Genomic DNA, 18,709 nt, shown 5'->3' on the forward strand with positions numbered 1-18,709 from the left:
AAGAATAGTATTTCTATAGGCTACTTGTATATTGGAAATATGGCCCTTGCAGAAGCTGATAAGTGAAATAAAGAATCCGAGAACAAATTAATATGACATTTTTTGGTCTTTATAAGTCTGTCAGATTTCTGTCTTTTTACAAAATGGAGAAAAAAAAATTAGAACACTTTGTAATTCTCTTGGAGAACGCCCCTGTCATGTGCGCGTGAGTCCGAACACATAAAAACACACTCTCACTCCACACAATACTGTTGTCTTCTTCGCCAGCCACAGGAGAGGTGAGCAAGAAAGCAATGGATGAGGCTTTACATGATAGAAATTGAAAGAAAGAGAGTTGAGGAGGGAACCCTTGGAGAAAAGCAGTAGAATAACCAAGAAGGGAAAAAAATGCATTGAGAGGAAGGGGGAAATGAAGAAGAAGAAGAAGAAGAAGAACACCGCGGAGTGTTCAGCATTAAATGTCACGCCTGTCCATCTCAGATCTCCTGTGCGTGTTGCAGACGTCTCAACCAGCCATCTTCTCTTCTCCGCGACTGTCTGGTTGCTAAGGGCAGCGGTTGCTCGGGGCGACTGTTGGCATCACAATTCAGGAAGGCAACCTCAGGGTTCCTTTTCCCAAGAGAAACTGCAGAACTCTATCCACCAGCAGAGCAGCAACAAAGTCCACGACTAGAACTTGGGCGATGACCATCTTGAACTATTAGGAACATAATCAAGAGGAAGACTTTCAATGTGGAGCACAAAAATGAATAAATGTGTCACACTCAAACTTATTAATCAAAACTGAAAACCCCTCCGGGAACCTTAAATCGGCACCACAAACATTAAAAACAGTGTGCTTACTTCTGTGGGAATGTCCACAAGAGCAAACTGCTCGTTAAATTCCGGTGATGACCCAGTCAGCAGCCCAACGATGGCAAAGCCTGAGAGAAATATGCTCCACATCAAGGGCCGATTCTCGCTAAGAGACTCCATGAATGGGTGGCCCTAGAAAAATGGCACATTTAAACAGTTGAAAGTAACAGTTTTGGTCACTCAAACAAATAACGTGTTGGTGAATGGAAGAAATGTTACCTTGTAGTTAATAGCAAATGTAGCCATCTGCATGGCCATAGACATGATGTACACAGTGCTATTTATTAAACTGGGCTCAAATTCTTTGTAGAGGTCCGCAAACTGCTCTGCTCTGTAGGACAGACAAGAGATGTTACTTTAGAATGATGTGGTGCATGTGCCGATTAAATGTGCCGACTTTATCCATTATATACTGTAACACGCACGCACGCACGCACGCACGCACGCACGCACGCACGAACAGAATGGCTAGAAGAGCCTACCTGGGAGGGCTTCTGCTTTGGGCTCCCTTGTACAGATACACCAGGCTGCAGAAGTGAACTGCAAACTGCAGCAGCACTGTCAGCACTGTGTATAGATTGAAGATGTTCGGTAAGGGCCGTTCTTTTGAGAGGGTTTTCAAAGGCTAGGAGGAAACATACCAGTAAAGATCAGGTCAGTGATGCAAGCTGCTAAAAACAGTGATTCAGCTGATTTTGTAAACCCCTTGCGAAGTGTTTTCCACGTCATTTGGTATTACAACTTTCAAAGGGTTGAGCTCATCATTACAGTATCAAGTGGAACTTACCATTTGCAACATTCTAATTACTGTGATCGTACTCCTCAAAGTTCCTGTCACTACCCGATGTGACTCGTGCATGCTCATATGTGCTTGATTATTCCAAAAACCTACTTCTTTAACTCAAAGACGGCAGCATGCACGACTCACATTGTGCAGCAACAGTCCCTATGAATCCTGAAACGTTTCTGTAACTGACCTTTGACCTTGAGATGAAGAGGAAACAACCAGCCAGTAGCAGCCCCTGCAACGTGGCCTGAAAGTCACTGAACTTGACTCCTTCCAGGTAGAGCACAGACTGACTGTAGGCCAGCACCAAGGCATTCAGAGCTAGAATCTTAAACATCTGTAGCGTCGTCACCAGAGTACACCGGCCCTGCTTTATCACGTGACAGACTAACAGGCGAGAGAGAATGGGAAAGAGAAAGAGAGAAAGAGAGACAGAGAAAGAGACAGAGATAGAGTGAGAGAAAATCAGAATAAAACTAGAATTGCATGTGTGTCAGGTCTCTGTCTTGTTACTGATGATGTGATGACTTCCCCACTGAGCATAGACCCTCCTCCTTTAAAGTATCATGCAGCGCCGCGCCATGACATGACTGTGGCGCATTCAGCTTTCAACATTTAACTACATTAGCTTCCACTGTCTCCAATACAACCCCACACACCATCGCCAGACCATTTCGTCACCCCAATGTAGACACGATTCAGTTCTATTCTGTCAGCGCTGCTCATTAGAATCCATTGTTTATCAAATGCTTGTCAACTGAAAATGTCGTGCCCTCGAGCAGTTGGCGGCTAAATGCGGAGGCCTCGCTCCCAATGACATGAGCCCGCGGTCACTTGCCACGCGCATCAGCGCCAACATTTTTAAGCCACATTTGCACAAACAAAACAAATGCCACATTATGGTGCCATATTATGGATGGTCACAAATGATGTCGTCCATTTGGATTGGCTGATGCACCTAGCAGGACATTACCAGGTTATCCACCAATTCACACAGACAACATACTTTTCAGTCCATCTCTACTGAGGCACCTATTTGGCTTGTTTGTGAAAATGTGGCCTGACGTGGGCATGTTAGACGCCATTTTGAAAGATGGTGGTGGTGGCCCACTGGGTTCCAAACTGTCTGAAGCTAATCCTTTTAAATCCTGACCCCCTGGCTACAACAAAGAAGGTTCACGTTCATTACACTAGACATTTAGTCTGCACATTTACTGACAACATCTCCACTTTCGATACTAACGATTACTGTCATAATCAATGGATCTGTAATTATTTGCTCAATCAATCAATGAGTTGTTTGATCAATAAAATGTCAGAAAACAGTGAAAAAAAAACGTCTATTAGTGTTATTTCCAAAAGCTTAGATTAGAAGATTATCTTTCTTTGTCCACACACCAAAGGAGTAAGTAAATCTGAAAATACTCAAGTTTAAGAAGCTACAAATGAAGAATTTGAGATATATTTCTTAAAAAAAAACATATAAAATTTACAAAAGTCAATGAATTGATGTAGCCCTGCAAGACTTCTGACTTCTGAGTTTACTGACAAACTTCCATGACAGTGAAAAGGCGGGAGAGAAATGAGGTGCGTGAGCCGTGAGGTGCAGGCTACTACTTACTGCACTGAATAGACGATAGCTTTGAGGTAAATGGTGCAGCGATTGAGGCGTCTCCCAGTTTGACCACTTGGACCTGATCTTCCTCCAGCTCTCTCAGTACCTGACTGATCCTCTCCTGAGAGAGAGAGAGAGAGAGAGCATGCCCAATAATCAAAACATGAGCGTTCACCGCAGAACTTCAGAGAGGCAGTAGGGGAATTACACTACTATCAGCACATCAGTGATATTTAAGAAAATGAAAGGGGCAAGTTGTTTGTGGCATAGAAGCAACAGCATACACATGCTCAGGCATTTGTGCTTGCACCTAACCGTCACAATCACACACACACACATAGTCAGTCACTCACACAAACACATAGTCAGTCACAATCACACAAACACATAGTCACTCACACACACACACACACACACACACACACACACACACACACACACACACACACACACACACACACACACACACACACACACACACACACACACACACACACACACACACACACACACACACACACACACACACACACACACACACACACACACACACCTTCTGGGCAGCGAGCTGCTCCTCCCTCTGTGCCATGACCCTGTGCCTGGCGGCGCGGGAGCTGAGCTTGCTCCCGGAGGTCAGCGCGGGGGGCAGGGGCCTGGAGTCGCTAGCCGCCGCCGTCGCCGCTGCCACTGCCGCCTCCCTCTCCTTCCCCCGCTTCTTCCTCTCAGGGATGCGCTCCGGCGCGTTAGCCAGCAAGGCCACTCCTGTCCACACAAACAGAGCACGATGGAGACGCCAGATTCCAACAAATTCGTTTTGTACTTTTCTAATATGCAGTCATGCATATTAATATTTAATTATATTTAATTACATATTTCATATCCTGGCTAATTGTGATCATTTTTGCTCATGGGACCAACATTTCACATGCTTTTGGATGTATGCATGCATAGTGTTCTACATCAGCTGTCTCTATATGCAGATGACAACGAAGCATGATGGGTGCACTCACCAATGTGGGCGTGTTTGAGTGCTCCGACATCATTGGTCCCATCCCCGCACATCAGAGTGGTGAAGCCCAGTCCCTTCAGACTGGTGATGACAAACTCCTGCAGGACAAAGCAGCCACCACATCATACCATGAGACCAGAAGCATAACCCCACAGTGAGCTCTTTGTAACCTTGTGCTCTCCTAAGAATGTGTCATTTCATTGCACGGTGGTGGAAAAAAACGCTACGCAGTCCGGAGATGTTGGGTGTCTACCAAGAGTGCAGGAACTGCAATGCGGCAAACTTTACACTACAATGCTCCGCCGTCTTGTCTTTATGTTGCCGGGAGACTACCCGCTGGGACAACTCCACGGCTTACTTTGCCAAATCAATTATTTGTTCTTATTCAAACATGAGGCTATATTTTCCCTCCTCTTTCCCTATTCATTTATCATTTAAGTCAGTTTTTTTCCAGGCCATCTAAAAATAACCTAGTCTAAAAATATGGGCCTGTTATTTGCATATACTGCAAGCTCAGATAAGCACCAGGAGACGTACAAAAAAAAAGGATGTTCACAACTTGCTGACAGGGGGAAAAATGTCTCACCTTCTGTTTGGGGTTCACACGAGCGAATACCCGCACGTGGGGTAAGAGGGCATTTAGTAGTTTGGTGTCGTAGGTCAGCCTGACCAAGCCCTCCCCTGTCACACACAGGTCGTACTGTTCGACAAAATCTGCCACGGAGGGAGGGGGCAAGGCCACACACACACTGCCATCGATGGATTCCCACTGCCAGTCGTCTGGAACACAACACACAGGACACACACAATTAATAAGGAGTACACCTGCTGAGACACATACTGTATTAATATATATATACACACACACGCACACGTATATACACCACTCACAAAAAGTCAGGAATATTCGACTTTTGGGATTTTGTTGCCTTTTGTTTCAAAAAATTGTTTGAGATAAGGAAAGCACCATTGCATGCTTCTACTTAAATGCCCTCGTTCATGATATAATACCACTGTAGCTTGAACCTTTTACATTTTCCATAAATTTCACCCGAAAGCCAGATATTCTCAACTTTGTAGAGTAGTGTGTGATATACACATGCACGCACACACACACACACACACACATATACAGTGGGGAGAAAATGTATTTGATACCATGCTAAAGTTGCCTAAAAGAGGAATATAAAATCATCCTTTGACAATTGACAATTGTCTTCAAAAAATTAGTAAAAATAAAACCGCTAAGTACACCAATTTTCTTCGTGATTGAAGAATGTATCGTAACCCTATGGGAATTTAACACATAGGGTTAACATAGCGGCAGGCAGATTTTTATTTTTTAAGGCCAGCTATTTCATGGATCCAGGATATTATGAATTGCATCCTGATAAAGTTCCCTTGGCCGTTGGAATTAAAATAGCCCCACATCATCACATACCCTTCACCATAGCTAGTAGGGCATGGTGCTTTTTCCAGTAGGCCTATTAGCCTGTTTGATGCTCATTGAGCTCAATGCAAATCTGTGTGTGTGTGTGTCTGTGTGTGTGCGTGTACCTGGACTGGTGCCTGCTTGCAGTATGAGTGTGTGTGGCCTCTGGATGAAGTTGAGCTCTCTGGCCACATGGCAGGCTGTCAGTGGGTTGTCTCCTGTAATCATCACAACCTGAAGACAGAGACAAGCATGATGGGGAGAAGCCAGAGACACTGAGACGGAAGAGACTGGTCACCTGAGGCTACAATTCTAGATAGATAGATAGATAGATAGATAAATACTTTATTGATCCCCAAGGGGAAATTCAAGGAAAGGGAAATTCTAATGTTATAATTAATGTATGTGCAGCTGTCTTTCACATTTTTGTTCTTAAACCAAAACCGAAATACTTATTGAGACCTAAAATCAGTTCCAAACACATGAAGTTGCAGTGCACAGCCTTCGGTGAGAATTTTCATGAGTGAAAACTCTGGTGAAAACCGACTATATGAGTTCAAGGGACACAAGAGGACAAGTGTTTGTTTGTTTTTTGTTGTCGTGCTCACATGGTGCGATGCCTCCTGGATCTCTTTGATGACCATGCGGCTATCGTTCTTCAGAGGGCAGGAGACGACCATGAAGCCAACAAAGCGCAGGTCACACTCCAAAGCATCTCGTGTGATCTCCCGTACCTGGAGAGAGAGGGAAAGAAAACGTAAAAATAATAATAATAAAAAAAAAAACATTCACTCCTCTGCACACTTCTCTATGACGCAGCAATCCTGACAGAACTGGATCCTCTTTCGCTCCAGTAAAAAAAAAGGACCCCAGAAATAGAAACCAGAACATATTTCCACAGAACGACTCGAGGGCTGTCCCAGAAATAGACCACCACCGATTTAGAAACTGACAGGGGAGCAGAAAAAAAGTAGTGAAAGAATCGAGCTTGAAGAAAAGCTCAAAAGAAGACGCACACATTTTCCTCCTGTGAGTGACAGACATGATTTCACAAAACAGACCAAACGTGTGAAAAGTGATTTCACCAGAAAACCCTAACACAATACGAACACAGACAGTGAGTGAGAGGGAAAGAAAGAGAGACAGTGAGTGAGCAAGAGTGAGAGAGAAAGCGAAACTGAGAGGGAAAGAAAGATAATGAGAGTAAGAGAGTGATAGAGTGAAAAATCGTGTGTGTGTGTGTGTGTGTGTGTGTGTGTGTGTGTGTGTGTGTGTACCTGCTGATGGCTGAGGTGTCCCATCTCTTTGTAGCCCAGAGCTAGCACCCTGGCCCCTTCTCGAGACATGGCCTTATGCACCTCGTCATAGCTGGGAGGGCACTCGGAAAACTGCAAAAAGGGGGGGAAATAAAAAGACGGCCCAGATGATGCATCATTTATTGGGGCGATCGTCCATCATCACCCCTTCACAGTCCGTGAAACATTGAGGTCAAGGAGCCAGAAGCTGCACCAGCCAGCCAGACAGGAGCGCTCGCTGAGTTGTAGGACACGCACACTAATAAATCGATTTGTCAGTACCTATTTCTTTTTTCTCACAGGGCAGCAAAAATGTAATAGTCTTGATTTTCTTTGGATCTTTAAATAAAAAGATTCAGTCATAGTTAGACGTGACTTTATAAAAAACAATCTACAATGCTCTGCCGAAGCAGTCTTTCTGGCATCTTGGTACCTTTTTAAATTCTACACCGATATTATCCATCTTCAAGTAATGTACTTGAAGATGAGAAACACAAGAAGGGACTGTCTTCTGACAGAAAACCTGACATGAAGGAAGGCCCAACCAGATGCAAATCGGTCGTCAGCATTGCCACAGAGAAGGCGCTCGACGTCTTACCATTCCCCTCAGGGTCTCGGGAGCGCCTTTGACCGTGGAGATGTAGCACAGCTCAGTGGACCCCAGCCTTTCGTACGACGCCAGGACAGACATCCTCTTCAGAGCGCTGGCGAAGTGGAAGCGCTGGTGGATTTTCAGCCCTGGAGTCTTGATGCCCCTCGGAAACACCTTCTCATCTAATCACGACGGAGACAACCATTAGAGCTCATTACCAAGATCAGACTGTGTGGGGATGCTAATTGGTGTTAACTACCAGGTCACAGGCTCTTCTGTCGGAGATCCTCCACACATACCATGCTATGAACCAACACAGACCTAGCTATGACTTTCTAGCACTAATCAGGACTGGAGAAAGCTGCAGTAGCCTCTAATGGCATATAGAGTCAGGCTTATTTTCAGAGATTGCAAAAGTATCCTAAAAACATCTTTGAGTTTGGAATAGGATTACAGAATATCCACTGGAAGCCGTTCCAAGTTCCTGAATGTTAGGAGGCGGTAACAGACGCCACTGAGCCCAGGGCTGTCAAATTAAAATGATCAAGTACCTCATAGTTTCATCTAACATAACATTAATGTGACAACAAAGGCAGGAAACGTTTTCAGTTAATCACTAAAAGCCAACACTGGGGAGTATGATGCTTTTGGGATACCATACTGCGCGAATAGCGTGCTCTACAGGAAAACGCTCTCAATGTGAAATAAACTCCAACTCCCAGGTCGGCTTCCATCGAGTTGTACTTCATCTTTAAAGATGACAGAACGGATGAACGGAGTATTTTTTCTCGTTCTCTGATGCCAACACAGAAAGTATTCAACTTTGGTCTGTCAAAAACAGGCTCAGATACTATTTAACAAGCTCATTTACAAGCCTATGATTAGACTGGGGAATAAAATGGCCCATTTGAGCAGATATCTGGCGCCCCCTCATGCATATCTGGCGCCCGCATAAATAGTTAAGTGAGCTTTACGCTGATTGGATGCCCTGCAAGCAAAGGCTGTTCACAACAAGCTCCATCAACTTCCACCTCTCCAATCTCCAACTCGAAGTGGCAATGTATGTTGTGGAGGGGGGTGGGGATTCAAGTGATGGTTGATTTCTTCATTTTCGTTCATTTTTTAGGTCATTTCAGAGACCAAGATGTGCAGATGAGGGAGGAAGGGACCGTGTTTGCAGTTCATGGTAGATTTGTGGCCACACGCTGAAGTCTCTAAACTCAACTCAGCCAAAGGTATAAAACGCTTTTCCATTCTATGTCATCTATAAGCAACAATAGCAACTAGAATGCCCCATGTAGTTCTATATATGGTAATACTTGAAGGCATCTACATAAGTGAGTGGCATGGCACTGTCATGACATATGAAGCCTAAACCTAACCCTAACCCTAACTTGTCGTGATAAAGACCCAATGTCACTTAATGACAGAAGCGTTGTCATTCTGTACATGTTTAGACTTGTTTATAATGTTTATTACATGTTGTTGTCATATCACGCTTATGTAGATACCTTCAAGTGAAGTGGAACCCTTCATACATATTTTCCCGCTCTAGGGCCTTTACCTTTAGTGAGACTCCAGTCAGCAGCAGTCAGCATGGCCTTCTCCAGGGGATCACCCACCAGCTGTCCGTCATCTAGAGTGACCAGCGAGTGACACGTGGCCACGACCCGATGCGTCTCCACCGGTATCTCAGAGACTGGCATCACCTCTTTGCCTTCCCTGTGGAATAGAACCAGAAAGCTTGAGATTTATCTTCGGAAAATCAATTTAATTTAATTTCACTTATAGAGCGCCAAAACATTACACATGTTTCATGACGCTTTACAGAGTGTTAAACATTCAAAGAAAGCCCATGAGTAACAGGGGCAAGGAAAACCTCCCTAGAATTGGAGATACATACAGGAATCAATGTAAAGTATAGTTGCAAAATATCAGACTCAATTGTACAGCATGCGCAATCGTACTGCCAAGAAAGCCACAGCTGTTTTTGGAACCAACATTAAACGCTAAAACCACTGATCAGTAATAAAATATTCATTACAGGCCTGTGGACCAGTCCCCCCTACTGTGCTCTAGCTGGCGTTAAGCATTTCTATGCAGTCTGTGGCTGGTGCCCTTTTCTGTGCAACACCCATGCACTAGTTTCTTTCTGCAGTCAAAAACTCAAGCTGGGGCTGTGTGGTTTCCCTCCCTCTCATTTTTTACAACCAGTGCACAACCAGCAGTTATCTTATCAGAGGGAGGATATGAGACGGAACAAAACCACAAGAGAGGTGTGTGTACCTTAGTCCAGCGACGCCTCGCACTACCAAACTGTCACTCGTCAAAGTGCCGGTCTTATCAAAGCAGCAGACTTCCACCTTCCCTGCAAACGGTATCCTGAAAGGCTCTGTGCAGAACACATCTACACGGACACAAAAAGAGAGTGTGAGTGTGTGTGTGTGGGGGGGGTGAGTATTTTATATGAATAAACTCTAAAGAAAGTTGCATAACTGACAATGAAAAGGTCCTACTCACAGAGCTTAGCCAAGGCAATGAGCGATGTGTTCACGGCTAGCGACAGCTCTATGGGAAGCTCCGGAGGTACAACTGAGGTGAGGATGAGGGTGCACTCGAGGAACAGCTTATACCTGTTCCGACTCAAATCCTTGGTGCCTGAAAAGGTAAAGGGCATTCAAAAATGCAACAGAGAGTGGCATTGGAAGAATGTCTAATGTTATAGTTATGGCATTTTTACATACACTTTTATCCAAAAAGACTTTAAGGATTAGGAACATTACATTAGTTAAAAATAATAATTTGAAATGTACACAGGGCTGGAGCAATATGCTTGGGGAAGAAGAGACAGCCACTCACCCTCGACCCACACATAAACGGCGGCAGCAATCGCAAACACCAGGAGGAAGAGGATGAAGATGAAGGTCTCCAAATTGTTAGCTGTTACCCTTTTCACTCCAAAGAGTATGGTCCTCAACAATTTACCCTTTAAGCGAAAAGAATCGTGGCTGGTTAAAAATCTATTGTACTATACTGTACATATGGCTCTGGGCCGCATGTTAGTCATACTATCAGAAATGCTTTTTAAGAACAAGACAAAAGCACACTCACCTGAGAGGTGTAGAATCCTGTTCTTAAAACATATGCCACACACCCGTTGTCCACAGCTATGAAGGGAAAAAATATAGAAATATATCATTGTTATTCATGTAGAACTGAACAGTGATACAGTGATGTTTGTCTTTTTTGCATGCATTTCAGTGTCCAGTTTGCATTGCACAACTGAACAGCTGCGATGATTCACACAAGATATGTTACAAAGATAGACATGAGAAACAGACAAAAGAGGAAGCTGAGGCACGTACGTTTGAGGCCTGCGCTGGCTTTCAGAGGGGGGCTATGCTGCACCACCTTGGTCCCGCCAGAGATTACGTGCAGGCGCGCGTCACCTTGTAGGTCCAGGATTCTCTCTGGGTCCAAGTCCTCCACAGGTTCCTGCGTGCACGGAGAGGAGGCATGACGTGAAGGGCCGTTCACACAAGGAACTATAAGGAACAAACTATAACTGTTGCCATTATCGATGCTCACCTTGTAGGGAGGAATTGTTGCTCTTTGTTATAGACCGCATTACATTATTTATATTTATTTATTTGTTTGCCATGTAGGACACTAAAAACTGAAACTGTTTACTGGGCAACTAAAAGAAACAGCGTAAGCTTTTTGTTTAGTCTATAATAATAACGGAAAGCTGACAGTTATTGTCGTGGAAAATGTCCACCTCCGAATGCAATTAACGATTAACACTTTGCTATTTAGCAATTAGCACTCTGGAACAAAGCATCCAAAGGAGACAATGCAGACAGGAGATCTCTGAAGATCTGCTGATCTTTATTCCCCATATTGCAGTGACAGTACATCCCAAACAATGTCCAGACCAACCGTCAAGCAGTAGGGAGAAGGTGAGATGTCATCAGCTGGTACACCACGATGAGATCTGACCTATGGATGGCTGCGGCCTATCTTTTATACCCGTTGACCCTCGAGAAGTGCCCCCTTCTCGCACCATCCCCAAGAACACCTTTTAGCCAATCAGCATCGAGCAGGATCAAGTATATTGGTGGAAACCATTTTCCTATCATGTGTAAAAAAAATATGCAAAGCTGTGCAACCCTGGGATTTCTGGTCCTCTCCAGTTGGGTGTAAGAAGGGTTTTCTTATCTTGCTCACTTCTTAACAGGCAGTGCCCACCTGGCACTCGTCCTTGATCTGTCCCCACCAGCTGATATCATCACCTCTCCCTTTACCATCTCATGAAAAGATGCCTTCTCCAGGTATCTATAGTGCTACCAGGTGGTCTCCCACACCCCACTCATCTGACTGTTGGTCTGTTCTGCTCAAGATATGGAATAGCCTTGAAACGCTTACAGTAAATGCAGTAATATTACAACTTATGAAACATAATCTTTAGGTATCATTCCTTGTGTGAACGGCTCTTAAGCGTTGTAGAAACGTGAGGGGGCAAGTAAATGCAGTGACAGGAGAAACAGATCGTTGAGCTGGACCAAGTCTAACCTTCATCTGCGGAACGGACTCTCCCGTCAGCATCGCCTCGTCTACGATGCAGCGGCCGCGGAGCAGCAGGACGTCACATGGCACAAGGTTCTCCTGCGGAGATCGGCCTGACGACGGGCAAAAAGCACACGCATAAGCCAAGACAGTTCTCCATACCATAACACAATTACAGGGGAGCTACACCAGGCGCGTAACTGAAGCCTTCCGTTTGCAACGCATAACATACATTTTAGAAGACTGGTCTATTTTTTTTCAAATGTACACGCCACAGTCACGTCTGGTGTAGCTACTTATATTGATTATAGTGATTATTAACTGCTGCAATATACGCTTTGTGAATGGAGCACTTCAGTTACGCGCCTGGTGTAGCTCCCCTGTTAGTATCGGAATGGAAAATAGCAAAAAATGAAATGTAAATCTTACCTATTGACACAATGTCCCCTGGGACAAGTTCATCACTGGACACAGGGCGCCATTTTCTATTTCTATAAACCTGTGAAAGAATAAAACAGTTGATCAGACCAATTTACCTTCCTTGATGGCCTATTCCATTGATCTTTACGTCACAGAATCTGGAAAATGTTCTTTTGCTGTTGTGGTGATGTTATAATAATAATAATAATATGTTGATGAAGTAACAGAGACTTTATCTGAATATATGATATTTTGTGAAGTTAATATTAATGTTATTAAGAAAACAATAGAGTAGACCCTAATAACATGCAAGAGTCAGCTCTGCTCTGGTAATTCCAGAATTGAATGAAGGGCAGAGAGGTGAAGAACACTACGCATGTACTACTGGACAAAGGGCCATCTGAATAGCTGAATCTGAATCATTTTATTAAATATTTCATAATTCAATTTTTTTTACATATTTAACAACACACGCAGACATAGCAGCTAGCTTAGTTAGAATTAAACAAGTAGGCGAAAAGCACCTGGACCGGTGTGGCAGGGCGATCAAGGCATACAGGTTTGAGCTCACAGCAGTTTTGACAAAATTGTTTCAGCATGTTCATTATGAAATATGTCTAATATCACTCCTGTCGCCAACAAGGCCAGAGCTACAATGTTCAACGATTGTAAACCAGTTGCACTGACCAGCATCCTGTGCAAATGTACGGGTGAATGTGAATATGCATGTCATAGTCAACCATCTTTCAACATCTCTCAGTGAATGACTTGACCCACTTCCCTTTGCTTATAAGAAGAGCCGGGGTACTGGTGACACAACACTGACACAGTTAGTAAGTGCCAGCAGCAGTCTCTAAGAGTCATGTCAGACCCCTATTTATCTGCTTTTAATTGCACGCAGAAACATATCTTGATCAAATATCTTTGTTTGCACTTAGATGATCCAAATGGACCACTACCTGGATCATGTAGGGTTTGCTCCCCATTAACAACACTTGGATGATCCAAACGGGCCGCTACCTGGATCATGTAGGGTTTGTTCCCCATTAACAACACTTGGATGATCCAAATGGACCGCTACCTGGATCATGTAGGGTTTGTTCCCCATTAACAACACTTGGATGATCCAAATGGACCGCTACCTGGATCATGTAGGGTTTGTTCCCCATTAACAACACTTGGATGATCCAAATGGACCGCTACCTGGATCATGTAGGGTTTGTTCCCCATTAACAACACTTGGATGATCCAAATGGACCGCTACCTGGATCATGTAGGGTTTGTTCCCCATTAACAACACTTGGATGATCCAAATGGACCGCTACCTGGATCATGTAGGGCTTGTTCCCCATCCTGCGGATCTCGGACATGTTCCTCATCTGCTGCTGCACTAGCGATGCCTCAAACGCCACCAGCATGAAGAGGGTGAAGACGCTGTAGTACCAGTATTCATCCAGACACCACAGGCCTACGCAGAACACCTGTGGACGACCCCGGTAAGGTTACTCATGTGCCTCTGACACATACAGAAACAGACTTTAAAGATGACTTATAAAACCTCTTAAGGTCTTAAGGCATCAGAACTGATTGGCAGAGGAGGGCTACACAGAGAGATATAAAGTGAGCCTTTTGGTGTTCTCTGGGTGTGTTAACATAACAAGAACACAAGCACAACACAAGGGGGTCATTCAGTGCTACACAGAGTGATAGAAGTGAGTCTTTTGGTGTGCTCTGGATGTATGAACACCAATAACGAGAACATAACACAAGCATGCTCATGTTGGCTCACCTGGAAGACGAAAAAAGGGGCAGTAGCTCGCTCCTTGAAGAGTTCCAGGAAGTCTGGCACCATCATTTCAGCGCGGTTAGTTCCATAGCGCTTCTCAGCGGCACGCAACTCAGGCTCTTCCTGGTAGCCTCGCCATGCCTGGAAGTAGCCCATGGGCTGGTCCACGGGGAAGGCAACAGGAAGAAAGCGCTTCTTCTCCTTCCTGTCGAACACATACCTGATTTTCTGGAACTCAAATGATAAGATCCCATCTCCATTTTCGTCCTGTTGCAAGAGGGGAGACGGGGAAAAGGTTGCATCATGAGCATACCCATACCACGGGTCACCAGCACCTAACATGGAGGTTGTATGAATGGTAAGGGGAGCCTCTTGACACTTCACCCACAAACATAAGAATTCTCACCTGGTCCCTCTGCAATGCTACGAGCTCTGCAGAACCATTGTTTGGCGTAGGTATTACTTTGGCCAAAGTGGCCTTTTCTGGGTCTGGTTCCTGTTGGGACACAGATGTGAGTTTCATTTTGCACTTTCACCCATATTACTTACAACCGTTTTTTCCCCCCTAAATTCACAAACTGTTCATGTTCGGAAATGGTTACTCTAAAGTTGACAGTTAGGCCTATCCTCTGTGATCATTATGCAATGTCACTATCTCTTTTTCTTCAGAAATTGTCAGTACAAACTTGCATGGACAGTAGTCATAGCACACTGGGAATGTGAGAGTGAAAATAAATGACAACTAGGACTTCCACTCGAGAGCCACGTAACGACTGGGACATTTGTTGTTAAACACGTAGATACAATACAGAAAATGACACTTTACCTTCACACAGGTGAGCAAACAGTGCGCATGCACTGACCAATAACCAGAAAGCACCGTGAGGACGTGCGCGATCCCGATAGCGGCAAGTGCTAGCAGGCCGGCCTCAGGATAGTCAGCAGCCCCATATACTCCTAACCATACATAAAGCCAGCCCGGGTAAAGTACTGTCATGAATGGAAGTACTGTGCCATGAAAAAGCGTAGGCCTGCGTCGATACAGTGACACTGAGCTAACTAGCTCGTCGCTAGCACTATTATCATGGTTGTGGTTCATAGAGGGGGCCATCTGCAGTTCCCCCGGCCCCAGAATTCCATCTCCAGCCATGTTTTCCAGCTTTTCAGTTTCTTTCATTCTCGCGTACTCCTTCCACACTTGCCCCCCCTTCTCGCCACCTCCTCCGGACTTAGGGTGTTGGTGAAATGATAAACTCTCGCAATTCCGTGGTCCAGTCGGTGTCCAGATTCAATTTCGGAATTTCTTTCACATCGAAGCCAACTTCCGTGTACGCAACCACGCAAGACATTTACGACACTTCCGGCATAGAGGTGTAACTATGGCAACAACATTGGAGGAAAAGTGTGTGGTCAGGGTGGTGTGACCGGTGTGACCAGTGCGCCACCTATCATTAAAATTCACGCCACTCTCAGGTCACATTTACGACGAAAATGTCTCTATGGCAGGCAAACACATGTAAGACCTCTGTTTTGTATTCGTATCCAAGAATCAGTCATTTTAGTGTCTGATGTAGGTAGCCAGCACTAAAACCAGGCTTCGAGACCTCGCTCCAACGCAGAGGCGGGTGGTGATGTGACTGACATGTGGAAATACCAGTTGTCTCAGCTGTGTAGCGATGCAACAAAACAATACAGCCAATCGTGAAGTCGGAGGCGTTATCCATTTTGAACGAATGAATGTGCTCTCCATGACCATGTGTGTGGTTTGCTGGTAAATGTAGAACTTGTTCGCTATCGAGAATAACCTTGGTCTGTGCTTTCCTTTAGCTGGCTATCCAGCTAGCTAATTTCAATCATGTAAGTATAACCAAACGTAACGATGTCTTGATGAATATACGTTTCGGGTTTACACTATGTGGGTTTATTGAATCTAGCGATAGCAGCTAGCTTCTAAAACTAGAGCTTTGTATATCATTTTCAGGATTAGCATTATCTCACTGACCTGATCAGCAAGTTGATAAATGGTAGCACTTTACCTGAAGGAGGCGAGTGGATTCAACTCAAGCGTGTCGGGCTAACTCATATCTCTCACTGTTCAAGCCTAAATCTCAAAATGTAACCTTAGTCCTTTTCTTCCTGGCATATTCCATGGCCCCATGTTCTGTGTTCCACTCCTTATTCCATGGTCCCAGTCCAGTACCACCTAGACAGAGACAAGATATCGCTCCCTTTACTGTCCCACATAACACCACTGTCGATAGGCTATAAATGCACTTTGTTTACTGTTCTCTTGCCAATGTTTTGGACAACAGGCAGGCTGCTATGGAGATCACGGCTCGGTTCTGCCATAAAGAGATGGAAGAGTATGGAGCTTGTGTATCTTCTAACCCATCAACATGGCAGGATACGTGCCAAGAACTCAAACTTAAAGTGGCACAGTGTACATCATCACAGTAAGTGTGTGAAGTCAATTGGTTGGTTTCAGGTTCTGCTTGACATTGGTCTTCAATGAACATAATCATGTCATCATAAAAACCAGTGTGTGGGTTAACTTGCCTGTCTTACTTCTGCTGTTTGGCAGCCCGGTGATTCAGAAGATCCGAACCGACTGTGCCGGACAGTTCATGGAGTTTGAGCGTTGCCTGCGAGAGAACCAGTCCTCTGCCCAGGCCTGTTCGCCACATGTAGCACGCTTTGTAGTCTGTGCTGAGTCGGTTGACATTAGCGCAGTTGGTGAGTTCATGTCTCCTTGACCCAAGACTTGAAGCCTTTCTATGCCTCTTTTTCAGGCTGTCAAATTAGGCAATGGAATCCTATTCAGTCAAGGTATAATTAGGTGGTCTGGAAAACCAAAACACTGAGAGTTAAGTAGACCTTTCCTGCTTCAGATTTAGTCTACCATCAACATTTTAAATGTCAAATTTCACAGGATTCTGAACAACCACACTTTTTGTGTTGTGTTCAGTGTCATGAAACGATCAAAAAAGTAGTAAACTAACTTGAGACACTTTTAAAATGTTCACTTCATTCTGCATGTGGTTTTTGCATGAACAGCAAACACAATACAGGCGCATTACTACTTGTGACTACACAGTATTCAAGCCTAATATGGCCATTTCACAACCACTGGCCTTTAACAAGCCCCACGGTAACTAAATGCTACTGTACTGTACTGTGCCACGGTCAGAAACTTTTCGCGTCTAATTAGCTGATAAACGTATAAAAGATATCGAGCTTCTGTTTACCCTGAATTTCTACTCTTTTTTTTTTTACCTCTCTCAACAGCAGCGGAAGTACCTCAACCATCATAAGAGCTGCAAGCACCGCTTTAAAAATGAAAAACTTCAGTGGTGTCCCCCAAAAACTGGTGCATTTCATGAACTGGTTTCTGTTCAATACTTTTGTAATGTGACGACACCCACTGCTGAGCAACTCGGCATCTATTCAAACAGCAGCTGTTTGCACAACCATATTTACACTCTCTACAATGAGCCATGCATTTGTTTATTTTATACAGACTACTCTATAAGTATTGATTTCATAAAATAATGTGTCAGACCTGGCAATAAATGTATTTTCTACATACAAATAGTCAAAGTCATGTTTGACTTAACAGTATCTAAGCATCAGAATTGTGCAATACATTTGTGACCTGAGATAACGACAAATGGCCAGATTACAATTTATTTATGATTTAGTTGTAAGGGGGATAAAGACACAAGTCCGATTAACGTGTTCAGTCTAGGCGTGACTGCATTCAATGGGATGCTAGAGTAAGAATTGTCTTTGGTGGTCTAGTTGCATGTCTTGAAGAAATGTTTGGAGTTGTAGGTGTTGATGTCAAAATGTTATTACTCTGTTTGCCTTACCTTTCAAGATGAGCGCATAGCAATTATGTACATCCTCATTACAGGGGCTTTGGTCCTCTTGACTTACAAGAGGAGCATCTTGAAATGCTGTTCTGCAAATTCTGTCATATATTCATAAACACCCCTCCCCTCTGCCCCCCCCAAAACATTGTCTCCATGTAATATTTAACTAAGGAATGTGTGTGCTCTTTCTCAATCTGGCCTCCCACAGGCAGTAAGGATGAAAGGATCATAGAGGGGGTTGTGGAGTCACGCTCTCTTTGATCACTAACAGTTCATCCTCTACAGCATAACTTTATACTGCTTGAAATCGTCAATAGACATTACTGATCAACTTCTCGAATGTTGCACTTTCCAACCTGTTCATAAAATAACGTTCTCCCCACAAATTTGAGTGACAATATCATATTTAACGAAGAAATGTGGTGGTGGTGGTGGTGGTGCTGGTGGTGGAAAACCTGTGGCAAGATAAAAGTCAGGGTC

General features: G+C 44.2%; 2 protein-coding genes across 4 annotated transcripts; one reads left to right on the forward strand and one right to left on the reverse strand.

Moving 5' to 3' along the window:
* Nucleotides 1-87: 87 nt before the first annotated feature.
* atp13a1 (ATPase 13A1) lies at nt 88-15,697 on the reverse strand. The gene is made up of 25 exons (XM_062532884.1): nt 15,184-15,697; nt 14,764-14,853; nt 14,361-14,624; nt 13,897-14,052; nt 12,581-12,650; nt 12,158-12,264; nt 10,951-11,080; nt 10,697-10,752; nt 10,445-10,571; nt 10,106-10,243; nt 9,872-9,992; nt 9,150-9,307; nt 7,592-7,767; nt 6,976-7,086; nt 6,307-6,432; nt 5,824-5,932; nt 4,853-5,046; nt 4,268-4,364; nt 3,811-4,019; nt 3,264-3,378; nt 1,833-2,029; nt 1,338-1,480; nt 1,075-1,186; nt 844-987; nt 88-697 (listed from the first exon to the last, which is right to left on the reverse strand). Exons 1-25 carry the CDS (start codon nt 15,532-15,534, stop codon nt 587-589), a joined length of 3,612 nt encoding a protein of 1,203 aa, XP_062388868.1. The 5' UTR covers nt 15,535-15,697; the 3' UTR covers nt 88-586.
* A 39-nt stretch (nt 15,698-15,736) lies between these two features.
* Nucleotides 15,737-18,599, forward strand: LOC134077337 (coiled-coil-helix-coiled-coil-helix domain-containing protein 5). Of its 3 annotated transcripts, none has more exons than XM_062532886.1 (4): nt 15,737-15,873; nt 16,670-16,810; nt 16,939-17,090; nt 17,646-18,599. In XM_062532886.1, the coding sequence occupies exons 1-4, from the start codon at nt 15,857-15,859 to the stop codon at nt 17,666-17,668; spliced, it is 333 nt and encodes a 110-aa protein (XP_062388870.1). In that variant the 5' UTR covers nt 15,737-15,856; the 3' UTR covers nt 17,669-18,599. The 3 variants fall into 3 exon arrangements, with proteins under 3 accessions (XP_062388870.1, XP_062388869.1, XP_062388871.1); XM_062532885.1 differs by having other exon boundaries at nt 15,743-15,873; nt 17,643-18,592; XM_062532887.1 differs by lacking the exon at nt 15,737-15,873 and adding an exon at nt 16,069-16,214 and having other exon boundaries at nt 17,643-18,591.
* The last annotated feature ends 110 nt before the right edge of the window (nt 18,600-18,709 follow it).

The sequence above is a fragment of the Sardina pilchardus genome, chromosome 3 (genome assembly GCF_963854185.1).
Source record: "Sardina pilchardus chromosome 3, fSarPil1.1, whole genome shotgun sequence".
Classification (NCBI taxonomy): domain Eukaryota; kingdom Metazoa; phylum Chordata; class Actinopteri; order Clupeiformes; family Clupeidae; genus Sardina; species Sardina pilchardus.